At 52.9% G+C, this 17,007-nt stretch overlaps 2 protein-coding genes across 6 annotated transcripts; both read right to left on the bottom strand.

Moving 5' to 3' along the window:
* Positions 1-1,265: 1,265 nt before the first annotated feature.
* TNNT1 (troponin T1, slow skeletal type) lies at positions 1,266-10,949 on the bottom strand. Of its 4 annotated transcripts, none has more exons than XM_019710979.2 (14): positions 10,779-10,949; positions 9,588-9,630; positions 9,465-9,478; positions 9,096-9,125; positions 8,825-8,857; positions 8,008-8,029; positions 6,452-6,512; positions 6,095-6,211; positions 5,786-5,863; positions 4,551-4,664; positions 4,166-4,275; positions 2,160-2,250; positions 2,016-2,056; positions 1,266-1,403 (listed from the first exon to the last, which is right to left on the bottom strand). In XM_019710979.2, the coding sequence occupies exons 2-14, from the start codon at positions 9,617-9,619 to the stop codon at positions 1,358-1,360; spliced, it is 789 nt and encodes a 262-aa protein (XP_019566538.1). In that variant the 5' UTR covers positions 9,620-9,630; positions 10,779-10,949; the 3' UTR covers positions 1,266-1,357. The 4 variants fall into 4 exon arrangements, with proteins under 4 accessions (XP_019566538.1, XP_019566537.1, XP_019566540.1 ...); XM_019710978.3 differs by having other exon boundaries at positions 10,732-10,851; XM_019710981.3 differs by lacking the exon at positions 8,825-8,857 and having other exon boundaries at positions 10,732-10,851.
* Positions 10,950-12,241: 1,292 nt separating this feature from the next.
* Positions 12,242-16,597, bottom strand: TNNI3 (troponin I3, cardiac type). Of its 2 annotated transcripts, XM_019710886.2 has the most exons (8): positions 16,429-16,595; positions 16,142-16,154; positions 15,924-16,010; positions 15,505-15,546; positions 15,068-15,199; positions 14,590-14,679; positions 12,899-13,075; positions 12,242-12,386 (listed from the first exon to the last, which is right to left on the bottom strand). In XM_019710886.2, the coding sequence occupies exons 1-8, from the start codon at positions 16,437-16,439 to the stop codon at positions 12,303-12,305; spliced, it is 636 nt and encodes a 211-aa protein (XP_019566445.1). In that variant the 5' UTR covers positions 16,440-16,595; the 3' UTR covers positions 12,242-12,302. The 2 variants fall into 2 exon arrangements, with proteins under 2 accessions (XP_019566445.1, XP_019566446.1); XM_019710887.3 differs by lacking the exon at positions 15,924-16,010 and having other exon boundaries at positions 16,429-16,597.
* Positions 16,598-17,007: the final 410 nt, after the last annotated feature.

The raw sequence follows: 17,007 nt of genomic DNA, 5'->3' as shown, positions 1-17,007 counted from the left end.
TGCAGACGGTCACCTTCTCGCTGTGTTCTCACGTGGTGGACAGAGTGAGCGCTGGTCTCTTCCTCTTCTTGTGAGGACACCAATCCCATCATGGGGGCCGACCCTCATGGCCTCCTCTAACCTAACCACCTCCCAAAGGCCCCACCTCTGAACACCATCAAATTGGGTGTTCAGGCTTCCACATATGGATTTGAGGGGACACAAGCCTTCAGCCCATAACACTTGACCCTTGGACAAAGGCAACACTGTAGGATGGAAGCTTCACAGCTGAAGGAGGCCACGCCCGTACTTCACAAAACAGACCCCATCTCAATTCAGACAATCATGTGTGAGAGAAACCAACTAACTTGCTTAAGCCAAGGTTATTTGGGATTTTGGGCCCAGTAGCCAGACCTACACGCTCACTAATATAGGTCCCATGCTGAAAGTCACAAAGGCAGAGTGGCAAGTGACAGACATTGTCACTGAGCTGATCCTCCCCTGAGCAACTTTGCAAAATTTTTTGTTTAGCCTTGCATTTCTAAATTCAGATGTACTTCACATACCGAAAATTTGCCATTTTCAAGAGTGTAATTGAGTGATTTTTAGTATATTCAGTGCTGTACAACCATCACTACTATTTAATTCCAGAATATTTTCACCAGCCCAAAAAGAGACGCCATTCTTATTAGCCTTCACCCCCACCCCCATCCCTTCCTCTCCCCAGCCGCTGGAAACCACTAATGTAACTTTTTGTCTCTATGGATTTGCCTTCTGGAAATTTCACATACATGGAATCATACAATTTGTGGCCTTTTGTGCCTGGCTTCTTTCACAGAGCCTCATGTTGTTCGAGGTCCATCCATGTTGTACTGAATGTCCGTGCTTCCTTCCTGTTTGTGGCCGAGTAATATTCCACTGTATCCATTCACCAGTGATGGACACTTGGGTTGTTTCCATCTTTTGGCTGCCGTGAATAACGCTGCTGCCATATTTGTGTACAAGTTCCCATGTAGACCTATGTTTTCAGTTCTTTTGAGTAAACACCTATGACTGGGACTGCTGGGCCATAAGGTAACTCTGTGTTTGACATTTTGAGGAACTGCCAAACCGTTTTCCAGAGCAGCTGCTCCACTTTACACTCCCACCAGCTGTGTGTGAGGGTTTAACTTGACATATCATTGTAATGGCTGTTGATTCTCCAAGCAACAGCAAGTTGGTGGTAAGTCAATTAACCATGAGAGGCTGGCTGCATGTTAATAATAATAATCAAAGGACTCAGCAGGTGTCTGCAGGGGGAGCATTTATTTCAAGATACAGATGGGACAACACTCCATGGGCTCCCAGGTGCCTCAGGGTGGGCCACCGCCCCAGGTCCTCACTTCCAGCGGCCTCCAACACGGCCCTTCCCTGCTCCCTTCCGGCTGTGGGAGAAGGAAGGGTGTCAGGAAGGAGAGCTTTCCAGACCTCTGAGATGGGCCCCCCAAAATGCCTGCCCTCCCTGCCCAGAGGAAGAGGGGGATAAATGCATTCCCATTCAGGTGATGACTGGGGTGATGGGTGCATGGTCAAAGGCCAATTCCCATTGACATGTATGCATTGATATCTATGGTGAGTTGTGTCATGTGGAAGCTGATGACGTGAGTGACGAGGGGGCTGGCACTCCTGACATCTGGGGCCGGATCACTCTTTGCTGTGGGGTGCTGCCCTATGTACTGCAGGGTGTTGAGCAGTGTCCTTGGCCTCCCCCTGTACAGTTGTGACAACCAAAAATGTTCCAAATATTGCCCAATATCCAGGGGAGGAGGGAGGATGTTGGCGCGGGGAGGTTGTCTCCATTCCTTGAGAACAAGTGATTCAGAAGGACATGGAAACAGGAATGGAGATGCCAGAAGAGAGATGGGAGGGCAGAGAGAAAATGGAAGAGAATGAGGGACAAAGAGAAAGGGACAGAGACTAAGAGGGAGTAAGGGGCTAAACTCAGAGTGAGGGGCACCGAGAAAGAAGGAGAAACCCCAAGTCAGAGGGGCACTTACAACTTCTGGGCATGGCTGATACGGTTGTACAGCACGTTAATCTGTGGAGAGAGGCAAAGGGAGATGCTGGGATAGCGGGGGACAGGCCTGCCCCCCGTGCGCGCCCCACCCCTGGCAGCCTGGGCCCAGCAGAGATGGTGTCACCTCATATTTCTGCTGCTTCAGCTTGGCCATCAGGTCAAACTTCTCAGACTCCAGCTGGTGGATCCAGTCCGACAGTTCCTGGGCCTTGTCCCTGGCAGGGCAAATGGGCTGTCATGGAGGCAGGCCAGGCCACACTCTAGGCTCAGAGAGGTTGAGGGAACTGTCCAAAGCCACACAGTGCGTCTCTGAGTTTGGTGTTATTAGTGCCATTTTGAGGCCAAAATATTCATTGTGAATGGAAGCAAAGGGTTTTTAAATCTCTGTCCACTTTCTCCCTTTCCAGAATGGAGATTCATATCTCCCTAAGGGAGAATGAGGTCATGATTAGGGACCCAGGCTCCAGAGTTACAAAGCCCCGGTTCAAACAGCTCTGTCATTCTTTTCTTGGTGACTATGACTGAGTGACTTCACCCAGAATCCTGTTTCTCTCTCCAAAAAAATGTAGAAATGAAACTGTGAAAGAGACAGCTGGTTGCCCACCCAACATCCCTTCTCCCTTTCCTCCTTAGAAACAGAACTTTTTGCAACAGGCGCAGTCAACAAGCTACTCTCCCCAATCTCCCTTGCAGGTAGGGGTGTCCAACAGGATGAAAGTGGGTCACTGGCTGGGGCTTTCAGGAAAGCCTTTGTGGCTCTTCCCTTGCAACTTCTTTCTGCTGCTTAGATGTGATGTCTGGAGCTCCAGCAGCTATCTTGGACCATGAGGTGATTTTGAGGATGGAACTATTGGGCTAAAAGTGGTAGAGCAGAAAAATAGGAGTCTGGGTCTCTAATAATTTTGTAGAGTTGCCATACCAGCCATGGACTGCAGACATTTTCTATGTGAAAAAAACTCTGTATTTTAGGCTGCTATAGTCAGATCTCAGTTACTAGACACCAAACTTATTCTCAACTGATAAAAACCTATTGCATTGAGTTGTAGGATGAGATAATGGGCGTAAAGTGCCTGGCACATGGTAAACACTCAAGACAGCAAGTTGTTACTATTTTATTATTGCTAGCATTCTTTGTTTTCTTTTGCCAGCTAATGGCTTCCAACTGGAGGACCAATTAGCTTCCTCCCTCGTGTATTTTATTTTAAAATGTTACAGACTTTCATAGGACCTCTTCCTAATAAGTAAAATTTAGGTAACTGGAGAGCCTCAAAAGATACAAGTAGACCCAAATTGTGAGTGAATATATGGTGGGGGACAAGAAAAAAAAGGAAAATTGAACATTATTTTATGCCAGACCCTATGATCACGCAGGATGGAGGGCACAGAGCCGGCGGTAGGTTGGAACTGCGCACGCGCCTTCCAAGAACCCACCCCGCCCATCTTTTCTGCGTAGTGTCCTCCCACTGGTAGCTTGAAATTAGCGTAGTGGGAGTATTTACACCATGGAAATGGGTAAATGCTAAATTCTGGACTTTTTGCCCCTGGAGATCCGGCTATTAAACACTTACCATCACACCGTTTTATAACACAGTCATGAAGAGCACGGGCGACTACACCAGACTGCCGGGCTCCAATCCCAGCTCTTCCACTGCAAGTTGTGCAACCCTGGAAAGGTTACTTAACTTCTCTATGCCTCAGGTTCCTCATCTTTGTTAACATGAGGATAATAATAGTATCTGCCTCAAAGGGTTCCAAGTGCTCCCTAGGGGTTGCTGCTGCGATGATGATGATGATGTCACTGGCCTGTCACAGCTCTGTGAGGTCGATTTTCTTGTCATAGCCTCATTTTTACCAATGAGGAAAGCGAGGCCCAAAGAAGTTAAATACCATTAAGTCAACATCATCTCTTAAATTTTGGTGAGCTGTGTTGTATGGCTTCCCACCATATTACCTCCCAAACTCAGAGGTGTTGGCACCCACAAAAAGTGGGTGCTATCAGTGACACATTTCCCAGAGGAGGCTACAGCAGCCCAGAGAGGGAGAGACACTTGCACCAGGGCTGTGCCCACACGGATCTGGGTGAGGGTCCCCTTATCCCCTTGTGCCATCCCCAGGCCCCTCCCCGCCTACCGGAGCTGGTCCTCTCCCAGGTGGTCAATGTTCAGAGGCTTTTTACGTTCAGACAGGATACGCAGCTTCATCTCCCGCCCCGTCTGGCGCTTACCCCGCTTTTGTTCTGCCTGAGGGTTGCAAAGGGGACATGTTCACCCGGGGGAAGGATCCCCCAGGTGGCTCCCCACATGAGGGGTCTGCGCTCCTGGCCACCATCTCCCCCAGGACCCCAGGCATCTAAGACCCCAGCCCCTCCTCCCTTAGACCCAGGGGTCCAGCCCCCAGCCCCACCTCCGTCAGATGCAGGAGTCCAGGCCCTCCTCCCTCAGGAACCAGAAGTCTGGGCCTTTAGTTGCCTCCTCCCTGGGAACCTAGACCTTGGGTCTCAGCAGGCTGAACTCACCTTGACCAGGTAACCCCCAAAATGGGCCCCCATGTTGGAGAGAACCTTCTTCTTTTTGGCATCGTCCTCAGCCCGCTTCTTGGCCTCTTCCTCTTCCTTCCGCATCTTCTCCTCCTGTGGGAGGAAAGGGGTTAAACCCTCACTGAGGGGTGGCGCCCGAGATGGGGATGTGGGAGTAGGGCTCAGACCCACTCTGGGCCTTAGTGTCCCCCCAACAAAAATTAAAATGGGGGTGGGTTGTGCCTGAAATGGCCAATGGGGAACTTGGCTGTGTGATCTCAATGCAGATACTCACCCTCTCGGGGTCTTAGTCTCCCTTAGTCTTAGGAGATGAGAATGACTGTCTTTAGAGGGTCAAGGAGGGTAACTCGTGATGGTAGCAGGGGGCTTAGGGCACTAAAGAGGCTGATGGCCCTGAGCCTGAGGAAAGGGTTCCAGAATGTCTAGTGAAGGCGTTACCACAACCAGAATGTGTGCAATGCATGTTCGAGAAAGAGTGGCTTGTCCAGACCAAACTCCTTCCCACTGGAAGGGCCGGTGAGGCGGACTTAATGGCTTTTGCATGTCCAGTATTCCCCACCTGAGTTAGTAATTTGCAAATCTAGTGGCTTAAAAGAACACTAATTTATTATCTTACAATTGTGTAGATCAGAAGTCTGACATGGGTCTCACTGGGTTAAAACAAAGATGTGAGGAGGGCTGGTGCCTTCTGGAGGCTCGTCTCTTGCCGTCTCTAGCTTCTAGGGGCCACTGGCACCCCTTGGCAAGTGAGCCCTTTTTCCATCTTCAAATACCTGACTGACCCTCCTGCCTCCCTCTTGTAAGGACATTGGATCTACCTGCAATTCCAGTTTGCCTGGACAGACAGGATGCAGGATTGTTGGGGCTCGGACCGGGATAGTCCCACACTAATCCGGATGAGTCGGCCACCCCAGTGTCCACAGAAAGATGGGATGAGGAGAAGGAAGAGAAAAGCTAAGTTTTGTGATATTGAGTCCCTGAGCCAGCCACGCCTGAAGCAAGTCATGCCCTAGACTTTTGAGCTGTATGAGCCAATAAAATTTTCTGTCTGCTGAATCCAGTTTGGGTTGGGCTTTCTGTCCCTTCCAACAGAAAGATCCTTGAATAATAAAACATGAGGACTTTCTGGGGATCACAGAGAATATCATGAATGGAAAATGGAGCATCCTGCTGAAGCAGTCACACTCGGGCTCCCAGGGGCAGGAGGCACCCACCGCCAGCTTGGCCTGTCGCTCCCGCTCCTTCTCCGTTCTGAAGCGCTGTTGTTCCGCTCTCTCCGCCCTGCGCCGCTCCTGGGGGAGGGTGACGAATGAGGGGGTGCAGGGACCACCACCCACACGCCACCCCTCCCCAGAGGAAGTCAAGAGCAGAGGAATACAAGTTGGAGAGTGGCCACACTTGGGTACATTCCTCACAGTTTCAGCTTCGGGTCTGTACTGGACAGGAATTTGTTATCACCCAATACCCAAAGGATGGCATGGACTGAGGGAAGGATTTGGGGATCCCCACCTCCCTCCACTCACAATGCGGTCTTTCAGCGCAATGAGCTCCTCTTCCTCTTTCTTGCGCTGCTCAAAGTGCACATCAATGAGCGTCTGCAGCTCCAGCAGATCTTTTTCCATGCGCTTCCGGTGGATGTCCTGCAGGACAGAGGGTGGGAGTCCAGTCATGCCCAGGAGCGGGCCCTCCCAGCAGGAAATGATAGGTTTGACAATTTACTAAACTTCCAGCAGATGGCAGCAAAGCACCGTGTTCTGACACTACTTAGCTGTCAGGACGGAATTCCAAGAGGAGTCAGAATGGGACCCCTTTTCCTAGTTTGCACGAAGGCACCCTAAGGGGTAGCAGCTGTACCTGGGGGTGGGATATCTGTCACTTACATCGAAGTCCACACGTTCCCCTTCCGGGATCTTTGGGGGGATCAATGGAGGTACAGGACGGCTGAGTGGACAGAAGAGGAGAAAGACTGAGCAGTGTGACCTCCCTAACGCTCCCGGCTATGCTGTCTAGCATGGTGGTCACCAGCCACGCGTGGTTCCGAGCACCTGGGACGTAGCTGGTCCCAATCGAGAGGGGCTGTCAGTGAAACACACCTAAATTCGAAGACTTGGTACAAACAAAATAATCTAAAATATCTCACGTTTTATGATAATTACCTATTGAAATGATTAAATTTGGGACATCACAGGTTGAATAAAATATAAGATTAATTCTACATATTTTGTTTTACTTTTTAACATGCAGCTAATAAAAAATGTACCATTACATGCTAGCATTACATGGCTAGCATTATATTTGCATTGGGTAGGGTCAGCCCTCTCTCTTTGGTTTCTGAATTGCCTCCTACTTCTCTGATGTCCCATCTCTGTCTCCTTGTCCCCCTTTAAAGAGTTTTGCCCTTTTATTCAGAGTACACACTTGTGATCAATGTCATTCAGCTCCATTACTTTAACTTCGATTATCATCAGTTACTGAAGATTTGCCAATTCTATCGGAATCCCAGACTCTCTCCTAAGCCCCAGCCAACTTTTCCAGCATCTCCTCGCCTTCCTCACACATTTCACAGTTCCCTACCCATGTCCTGTGTCCTCCTGCCCCAGGGCCTTTGTACATGCTGTTCTCGCTGTCTGCAATGCCCTCCCCAATATACTCCATCCTCCTAAAGGGCTTTCCTCCTCCAACAAGCCTTACCTGACCCTGTGGCACATCTGTGCTCTCTCACCCAGATCTGACCCTATGCCTCTTCTGCTCAAAGCCCTCCATGGCCTCCCAGTGCCCTGGCCTTCATGGCCCCTCTCCTTCTTGCATTCTACACTGAAATTCGCACAGTGCCCACACAGGCTCAGAGAAGTTCTGCTTTTAACTTTTTTCTCATGCTCATATTGCTGCTTCCTTGTATGTCCAAGTTTTTTGCCCCAAGGTCGTCTCCAGGACCAGCTCCTCTCTGTGAGGTCCCACGGCCTCCCCTAGTTTAGGGTCCTCCTCAACAGAATGACCTGTGTCTGCGTCTGCTCCTTGAAAAATTGGCCTAGATCCAACCGCAGGACCTTGCATGTACCACACCACTTTCTTGTCTGCAATTTCCCTTCGACCTCCTTCAGCTAGATAGGCTTCACCTCCCCTGGGAAACCTTCCTCGATTGCCTAGGGCAAACGTAAGGCTCTGGTCTGTGTTACTCTGGTATCCTGGCTACCATCACTATATGTGGGTCCTTTTCACCAACAGGGCAGTCAGGGGCTGATGGGAAGACCCTGGGAACACAATGGGAAGTTCTCCAGACACGTTTGCTGAAAGAAGGAATCACTAATTGTCCTTTCCTCTGTTTGAATATCCCCAGTCTCCTTCTCTGCCTTCCTCACACCCTATCTCTGGAGTCGAGGGACAGAATTAGGAAGACATGATTGGGACCCCTCCCCCCAACCCTTTAGGATCTCACCTTGGTTTGGGGCGCTCCTCTTCTGGTGGGGGAGATACAAAGAAACAGTTAGTTAATGAGGGTGGGCCTGACACACCCAGAGGAGGGAACCCTCCAAGCCTCTGCTGGGTCCCCAGGAGCCTAGTTCCCTCCTCCTGCCACTATGGGTGGTGGGAAGGCATGGGGGAAGAAAATGGGAGAAGGGAAATCAGGGTGGCCAGAAAAGAGGAAGAGGGTCACACGCATCAGATATACATTCAGAACTGGTGTGGGGACAGCCCCCCACACACACTTTTCTGGGAACCCAGACCTTCCTCCTCCTACATACCCAGAGGTCCTGCTATCTTCTATCAAAACCTAGCAGTGCAGGAGGACCCCAAGCCCTCTTTTCATTCAGCGACCCAGGAGTTGTGTACCCAGCCCCTCCTCCTTGGGGACACAGGAATCCAGACTCCCAGTACCAGCCCTTTCTACAATCCAGGTCCTAATATTTGAATGTATATGGAAGAGAAAAACAACAGACAGGGTCGGGAGCAAAGATGGGAGCGGGGTGCCTCTCCGCAAACATCCAACCCTTCTTTAAGTATTCCTCCAGTCTGGAGAAGAAGGCTTGGGTGTCGGTCCCTTTAAGAAGGAAGGGAAAAGGTTAAAGCCGCAGAGAGGCGATTTCCCTTCGTATCCACCAGAGGGCGCGCGGGCTCTCCGAGGCTTAAAGGACCGGATCTGGAGCGTGTTTGGGGGACGGCAGGGAGTCTTCGTTGAGGTCAGGGTCCCGAGGATATCGGGAGTTCCCCGGGCCCCCGAAAGCGTTCTCGGGAAGCGAAGCAGCCGTTGTTACCTCGCTCTGCCACCGGCTCCGGCTCTTCAGGGGCTGGGGAGGGGGCAGCGGAAAAGCGAGGATTTGGGGAGCAGGGGATTTGGGGAGAGCGGCCACACCCAGATGCGGGAAGGGAGAGAGAGAGGGAAGAGGCTGTTAAAGGAACTGAAGCCGAAGCCATCGGGAGCCCCCGTAACCCCACCCCAGCCTCCACCCCTGGACAAGCGTCCCCACCGAGCCCCCGTCCCGACCCTCGCGTCCAGCTCCAGACCTTCGGAGTCCAGGGCCTCACCTTCCTCCTCCTCCTCAGCAGCCTCCTCTTCTGGAAGGGGTAGAGGCAGAGAAGAGAGGGCTTTAGGAGCCCAGTGAGGTCTGGGGGCGGGGTGGGGGGGCGGGGCAGAGACCCAGTTCCAGTCTTAGCTCGGACGGGGCACCGCTCTGAATACGAGTCTCAGCTGCATATGGGCACAGTGAGCTTTTCCCACTGGCTGTGCGGATTGAACTGGAAAACCCAGGAGGCTGGGATTCGGGGCGGGGAGAGCACACCCGCCACTCTGCACAAGCCTTCTCCCGGAAGGGTGCCACAAATCCTCTCGCCTCCCACAGGCTGTGATCCGCGTGGTGTCCCCAGGTGCCCAAGGCCAGCGCACTCCCCACTCACCTTCCGGCTGCTCCCTGCGGACCGGTTTGCGAAGGAAAGAGGGAGGGGGAGAGTTAGACGGTTGGAAGGGGGAGAGTGTCTCCGTTTCTCCAGGCCCCCCGCCCTCCCACCAGCATCACTCACTCCTCATATTCCTGTTCCTCAGCGTCCGACATCCTGGCGCGACCTAAGAACCGCAGAGAACAGGCGGAGTGGGGTGGGGTCTTGAAGGAAGAGAGGCTGGGGGTCTGGACTCCTGGGTCTGAGGGAGGAGGGGCTGGAGGCCGGCTCCTAAACCTCGGAGGACAGCTTCAGGAGGTGTGGTGCTGGCACGGCCCCAAAGCTGCAGCTCACCCACTCCACCCCACCCCCGCCCCCAGCTGTTCTCTTTTGTCTTATGATACGTCCCTGGGAACCTGATCTGAGTCAGCATTAGGAGAAGGTATTTGGAAGGACAGTGGCCTGAAGACAATAGAGCCCCACCCCCAGGAGCTATTTGGGGGGATGTCGTAGACAGTGACACAGAGGACATCTTCTAAAAAGGGATTCGAGGAGGGGGGCTTATTGGAGAATTAGTCACTCTCGTTGCCCTCTTCCGCCCCCAGATACCACCGCCTCCACTTTGGCTGTTTTGTCTTCCCACAAGTCTCCTTTCACCTTCACCCACAGCCAGGGAGGGAGCAGGAGCAGGAAGGTCCAGAAACCTCATCCTCACCCCTAAATAATACTTAGACCTCTCCCAATCACTGGCAAACTCCAGGCCTCAACCTGCTCATGCTGAGTCCCCCCAAATCCCAGTACCCACAGATCCTGAGACTCCCCAATTTATAATACACCAGCAACTCTCCAGATTCTGAAACCCCAATTGAGATTCCAAGTCTTGACACCACCTAAATTCTGAAACCTCAAGATCATGAGACCCTCTGATAGCGATGCCCAAACTCAGAGGCCCAATTCATGATACCCCAAATTATGACACTACAAGTTCTAAAACCCCCAGTCATAGGAAGATCCTGTGACCTCAGTTCCTAGAACTCTAGATTCTACACCCACCCAGGCCTGACACCCAGACTGTTTGACGTCCAAGCCCAAATACCCCCAATTTCTGAGATTCCCTGACTGTGAGACCTCTGAGGTCCTAAATTGTTATATTCTGGGGCACCCAAATCCCAGCACCCCAGATTCTTAACCCCCAAATCCTAACAATTTCCCCTCCATCCTCAGTCAACTAAGGCCTCAGCCTCCGGAATATCCAGACCTCCATATCTGTGCCCCTCCACCACTATACCTCTTCTTCACAGCGCCCCCCTGCCCGGGAGACCGCAGGGCCGTTACCTACGGCTGAAACAGCAGAGGCGTGAACTGCGGGGCCAAGCCTGGTGAGGCGGCGGAAGCACCCCTGGGTTTATAGTGGAGCTCAGCCCCGCCCCGGGGGAGAGGCAGGGGGGGAGAATTCCTTTCCCCAAACACTAGCCCCAGCGCCGAGGCTGCTCTGCCCCCACTCAGGCTCCAAGTTCAGGATCCCTGCACCTCCAGGCTGCTCTGAGACCCCTCCTCCATCCCGTGAGTGCCTCCCCGGAACGCCTGACTGGGTCCAGGCAACCCCATGCTTCCCACCCAACAGCACTCGGTACTCAGTGCTTTGAAGTCCCTGGGCTCAGCACATTTCTTATCTTTGGAGAATGCTTATTGACGAAGGGCGTAAAAGGAACGTTTTCTTTCCCAGGTTCTCTGTCCCAGGCTCTCATCTCCTTTTCTGTGTCTGGGCGCCGGTCTATTATACCCTCTTTCTCTCCTTTGTCTCTGTGACTCCATCTGTGTGTCTCTGTCTCTGTCCATCTTTCTGTCTCCCCTCCCCACCCCCACCCCTTTGTCTGCCACCAAGATTCCACCCTGGTGACAACAGGCGCTAAAGCAGGGAAGCAGGTGTGTGTCGGGGGAGGGGAGTGGGTGGGGTGTCAGGCTCGCTCGACCTCACTCCCCACATCTCCATCTGACACTGACCTTTTTTGGTATCCCTCTCCCCCCTTCCCAACCAAGCCATGACCTTGACCTCTCGGGGAGCCAGCCCTGGAGAGCAGGACTCCTCACCCTTCTGTGTCTCTTGGTGTGTCTGTGCTGTCTCTGTCTCTCATTGTCAGCCGTTCTCTTTATTTGTTTCTATGCATTTCTCGGACTTTCTCTTTGGGTCTCTTTCTCTAGCTCTGCATCTGTCTGTGTCTGTGTTCTTCACACTGTTTCTCTCTCCCTCTCTGCGCATTCTGGTCTCCTCATTTCTGTGGGTGTCCCTTCATATCGCTCCCTTGGTGTCTGTGTCCCCAGGTCTCTCTGTGCATATGTGTCTGTAACCCCGTTTCTGTCTCTCTTTTGCTCTGTGTCCATGTCTACCTTTCTAGCTCTTTCTTGGGTCTCTTTTTGTTTCTCTGCAGTTCTCCCTCCATGGGTCCTTATATCTGTCTCTTTCAGGGCTCCATCATCTCTGTGTCTTGCTGTGTGTACCTGCCTCTGTTTTCCCTTTATTTGCACTTCTTTCCATGAATCTGTATTTTTCCCTCTCCCTTTGGGTCTCTGTATGTGTCTTTCCCTGTGTCTCTGACTCAATGTCTCTGTGTCTCTCAGGACCTCAGTCTCCACATCTCTTTTTCCTCCGCGTGGAGCACAGAAGCTGAGAATGCCCCGTAACGGAGACGCTGCTCTGTTCCTGATATGCAGCATGCCTTCTGGAGAGCCTAGTCCTCAGTTCCCCTCTCTCTCCCACCCCCAAACCCCCTGGTAGAAGACATGCAGCCACTCCCAGCTGAGAGAGAAGCTTTATTCCTCAGGGCCATCCTTTAAGGCCAGGGCGATGGGAAGGCCGGCTCAGCCCTCAAACTTTTTCTTGCGGCCCTCCATTCCACTCAGTGCGTCGATGTTCTTGCGCCAGTCTCCCACTTCCCGGTTTTCCTGGGGGGGGAATGGAATCAGAGGTTGAGGTGTCTTCCTGGTCTACAGTCTCTCAAATATCCTCCACCTGCACTGCAGCCGGTGGGCCACTCTGTTCTGGATGCTTGCCCAAGGATCTTGTTCTGGAACATTTCTTTTCCCCTCAACAATCCCATCCAATTTTCCCCTTCCACTTCCTGTCTCTCCCATGTACTTCCTGTTTCCCCCATACACTTCCTGACTCCCTCATGCACTTCCTGCCGACTTGCTCACTTCTCTTCCTGTTGTACTCCCTGTCTTCTCCTTGTCTCCCTCATGTACTTCTTGATTCCTTGCTACTTCCTTTCTCCCTAAAGCACTTCCTGTCTCCCCCTTGCATTTCCTGGGCCCATCTATACTTCCTGTTGAGGACCCCTTACCACATACTGCTCCTCATAACTCCAAGGGCCATCTGCCTTCAGGATAGGCCCTGGGATTGTTGCCCCCGGACTCTCTCCTCTACATATCCCCTTTCCTGGCCCTGCCACACTCACCTTCTCTGTGTCCTCCTTCTTCACCTGCTTGAGGTGGGCCCGCAGGTCTAAGGACTCCTTAGCCCTTGTCCCCAGCAGTGCCTGCATCATGGCATCTGCAGAGATCCGCACTCTCCGTAGGGTGGGCCGCTTGAACTTGCCCCGAAGGTCAAAGATCTTCTGGGTCAGATCTGCGATCTGTGGGTGGCCATAAGGGGAGGTGGAGAGCCCTCCCTCCACTTCCCACTTCCCTCTCCCCCCACTCTTCCACCCTCCACTTCCCTCTTATCCCTATCAAGGCCTCATCCAGGGTGTCCTAGCTAAGGCGCCTACCACCTTCAGAACAAAATCTAAGCTCCACATCCTAGAACTGTAAGGCCTCCCCAATCTGCCCCAGCCTCAACTCTCTGAAAATCACTGACACATCCCTGTCCTGATACCTGCATCTCACAGCTCCCCACCCATGCCTGAGTTCATTTACCAACACTTGATGCTACAAGCATGTATGAAGCCTGACAATTAAGTTTGCGAACTCATTCTAGAAAAAGTGCTACATATCTCATTGCTGAATATCACTATGGTCACCTTTGAAGTACTCCCTTGGGAAGCTAGGCACTGACACCAGTGCCTAGTCCACCCTTCAAAGCAATTTTGGAACTTTTTCTGGAATGGCCATCAGAGCTGTTGTCGTATTACACTTGATGTCCTGAATGTCATCAAAATGCCTTCCCTTCAATATTTTCTTTATCTCTGGGTAAAGAAAGAAGTCATTGGGGGCCAGAGCAGGTGAGTAGGGAGGGTGTTCCAATATAGTTATTTGTTTACTGGCTAAAAACTCCCTCACAGAGGCAGCTGGTTAGCTCAGTTGGTTAGAACACAGGCGCTTAACAACAAGGTTGCTATTTTGATTCCCACGTGGGCCAGTGAGCTGCACCCTCCACAACTAGATTGAGGACAAAGACTTGAGCTGAGCTGCCACTGAGCTGCTGGTGGGTGGCCTAATGGCTCAGGTGGTTACAACATGTGCTCTTGACAGCAAGGTTGCTGGTTCAATTTCCGCCTGGGATGGTAGGCTGCGCCCCCTGCAACTAAATTGAAAATGGCACCTGGACTTGGGGCTGAGCTGCGCCCTCCACAACTAGACTGAAGGACAAAGACTTGACTTGGAGCTGACGGGTCCTGGAAAAAACAGTTCCCCAATAAAATTTAAAAAAAACAAAACAAAACAAAAAGACCCCTCACAGACAGTGCTGTGTGAGCTGGTGCACTGTCATGATGCAAGAGCCATGAATTGTTGGCAAAAAGTTCAGGTCATCTAACTAACTTTTTCATGCCGCCTTTTCAGCACTTCCAAATAGTAAACTTGGTTAACTGTTTGTCCAGTTGGTACAAATTCATAATAATCCATCTGATATCAAAAAAGGTTAGCAACATAATTGCAACAAGTTCACGAACTTAATGTCAGACCTTTGTATTTTCACAAACATGTTTTCTGCTGTCCTACCGCCTGGCTTTTGCGTGTGTTGTTTCCTCTGCCTGAAACAGCCTTGCCTGGCCATATTGAAGTCATCCTTCTGCCCCCTCCCTACTAGACTGACAGAGTTGTCATGGGTCTCCTTAACCACAAGCAGCTGCAAGGGGCCAGGCTGAGACAACAGCCCCAGGCATTGTACCCCACCCTGAAGGGAACCAGACTGCCCCGTGCCTCCCACCTCCGTGATGTTCTTGGTAACTTTTGCCTCCACATCGTATCTCTCCTCATCCACCTTGTCCACACGGGCATGAAGCTGTCGGCACAAGTCCTGGTGAAGGAAAGTGGTGTGTGTAGTTGGGGGGAGCCTGGGGACCTGGACTCTTGGGTCTGAGGGAGGAATGGCTGAGGACCTGGACATCTGGTCCTGAAGGAGTAGACTGAAGCTGAATTCTGAGGAACTGAGAACAAAGCAGAACTCTAGAGCAAGGAGTCCTGAGAATCTGACAGAATTAGGGCTGGAAAAAGCGACCTCTGGATTTTTTGCAGCTGCAGGCGGTATTTCTGAACTTGTGAGGGTAAGGATTGGGAGATTGGACCCCAAGGTCCTGAGCAGAAGGGGGAGAATAGTTACTGTACCCAACTCCCAAGGATGCAAGATCGGACACGAGGAACCTCGGAACCCGGGCTGGGCAGGAGTCCGTGATTAGGGCCAGTACCTGCAGCTCCTCGAAGCCCAGCCCAGCTAACTCCAGAGGCTGGCACCGCGTGCTCAGAGCGCGTCCCTTCTCTCCACGCCGATCCTCCGCCTCCCGCTCCAGCTCCTGCTTCGCTATCTGTAGCATCAGGGTCTGCAGAGGGGACGCCGGGACCACAGCCCACCGGGGTGAGGGGTTCGAAGTCGCAGAGGGGATGCCCCCTCTGTCTGGTCCTCCCTCTAATCTCAGGCGGGGTCCTTGGTCTTCCAGAGACCTGCCTCCTCAAGGTCCATCATTCCAAGGCCCCGCCTCTCCTATGGCGGGTTTCCCCACTTCAAAGTCACGCCCCCAAGACGCACCACTTCAAGCCACGCCCAATGACAATCCAAAGCCCTGCCCCAATTTTCAAGCTCTGCCACCCAAGGACATCTAGGCACCCTCTCCAGGCCCGTCCGCACCTTCAACTGCAGTTTTCTCGAGGCGGAGATCTTAGACTTTTTCTGCCAGGGTGAGATAGAGAGAGGATCAGGAAGGGGGATCCGAAGGTGGGCGGTGGGAGGGACTTAAGAACCCATGTGAGGCTACGCCCCTCAGTCCCATCCACCAATCTGGGCCCAACATTCCCTAAGCAATCGTAGTTCCCATGGGCAACGGAACTCCGCCCATAGGCAGCTCTGACAATCCGATCCCGGCCCCTTGATAACCCCCCGCCCCCCATCCAAAGCGCCTCATCCCTTTTGGCTCCGTCAGTGACTGAAGTCCCGCCTCTATTAAGGACCTGGCCCCGCCCCCATTTCCCAAGGTCCGAGTAAACCACCTTAGAGTCTGAATCCGGACCCCGCCCTTGCCCCGCCCGCCGCACTGGCCCCGCCCTCACCTTGGCATGCGGCTCGGTGGCATAAGCGCGGTAGTTGGCGGAGGAGCGGCGGCGGATCGGAGCAGGCGCGGGGCACGAGTCCCCGGCCTGGGTTGGGGGGACGGAGCCGCATTACCACCGGGACCTCCAGCTCCCCTGCATGCTCCAGCCTCCCGCCCCAGAGCCCTCCCTGCAGCGCCCTCCCCCGGCCCGCGGGTCCGGCCCACGCCTGCTCTCACCGCATCGCCGCTTCTGGAGGGAGAGAAACCAGGAAAGGGGGGTTAATGCTGGGCCTGTGTACTGTCCTGTCCAGTCCGTCTCCTAAGGGACCCCAGAAGCCCCTCTGACCAAGAGGTCTGGCCACCAGCTCTCCAGTCTCTGGTCCCAGGAGTGTGATTCACAAACTCTTAACCCATTCCGACTCCCAAGAATCCTGTCTCCACCTCCCTTCTCAGGCCAGGGGTCCAGTCTCCCAGCTGTCACTCCTCCCAGGGACCCAGGAGACCGGGTTACCATCTTCACTCACTCGTCTGCCATGCTGAGACTCCAGCCAAGAGTTGAAAAGGCAAAGAAGGGGCAACAGGCTCTTGGAGGGTCAGTGAGGGGGCGTCCGGAGTGACCTTGAAGACCCTTGGGACTTTGTGGCGTCTGAGCAGCTCAAGCCTCACTGAGGACACTGATAAAGGGCGAAGGCAGAGACTAAATATACTGCTGCCCTCTCCTCCCTCTGCCCAGGATGAGAGATAACAGGGCACGTGAGGGGTGGGATGGGCCATGCTTCAGCTGGATCACCCTTCCACATTGGTGGACTAGGAATCCAGCCCGGCCCCTTAGCTTTGACCCAGGAATCCAGGCCCCCAGCCCCTCCTCCCTCAGACCCAGGCATCTGGGCTCCTCTCCCCTCACTAAACTGCAATCTCCATGAGGGCAGGAGCTTTGTCTTTCGTTGTTTTTCATCTTATGGTTAGGTTCAGTGCCCCAAAGCTGTCAGCAACTCAATGTATTTTGTTGATTTATTTGAGGATCTAGGTGTGGGGTGCCCAGGCACTCAAGCGACAGCACCAGGAAATCCACTCCTAGTCTACTTGGAAACCCAGAAATCTGA

This window comes from Rhinolophus sinicus, chromosome 8 (genome assembly GCF_057876585.1).
Source record: "Rhinolophus sinicus isolate RSI-liver-muscle chromosome 8, RSI-T2T, whole genome shotgun sequence".
NCBI lineage: Eukaryota > Metazoa > Chordata > Mammalia > Chiroptera > Rhinolophidae > Rhinolophus > Rhinolophus sinicus.
Note: the sequence above shows the minus strand (reverse complement) of the source record. Positions and strands in the feature narration are given on the sequence as shown.

Coding starts and splice junctions, on each gene's coding strand:
- TNNT1 (XM_019710979.2), bottom strand. CDS start 9,619: ATGTCGGACGCTGAGGAACAGGAATATGAGGA. Junction 8,030..8,824: donor GGAGCCGGTGGCAGAGCGAG/GTAACAACGGCT, acceptor CTCCCCCACCAG/AAGAGGAGCGCCCCAAACCA. Junction 6,513..8,007: donor GAGGAGCGCCCCAAACCAAG/GTGAGATCCTAA, acceptor CTGTCCACTCAG/CCGTCCTGTACCTCCATTGA.
- TNNI3 (XM_019710886.2), bottom strand. Junction 15,200..15,504: donor CGAGAAAACTGCAGTTGAAG/GTGCGGACGGGC, acceptor TCCCCTCTGCAG/ACCCTGATGCTACAGATAGC. Junction 14,680..15,067: donor TGGGCTTCGAGGAGCTGCAG/GTACTGGCCCTA, acceptor TTCCTTCACCAG/GACTTGTGCCGACAGCTTCA.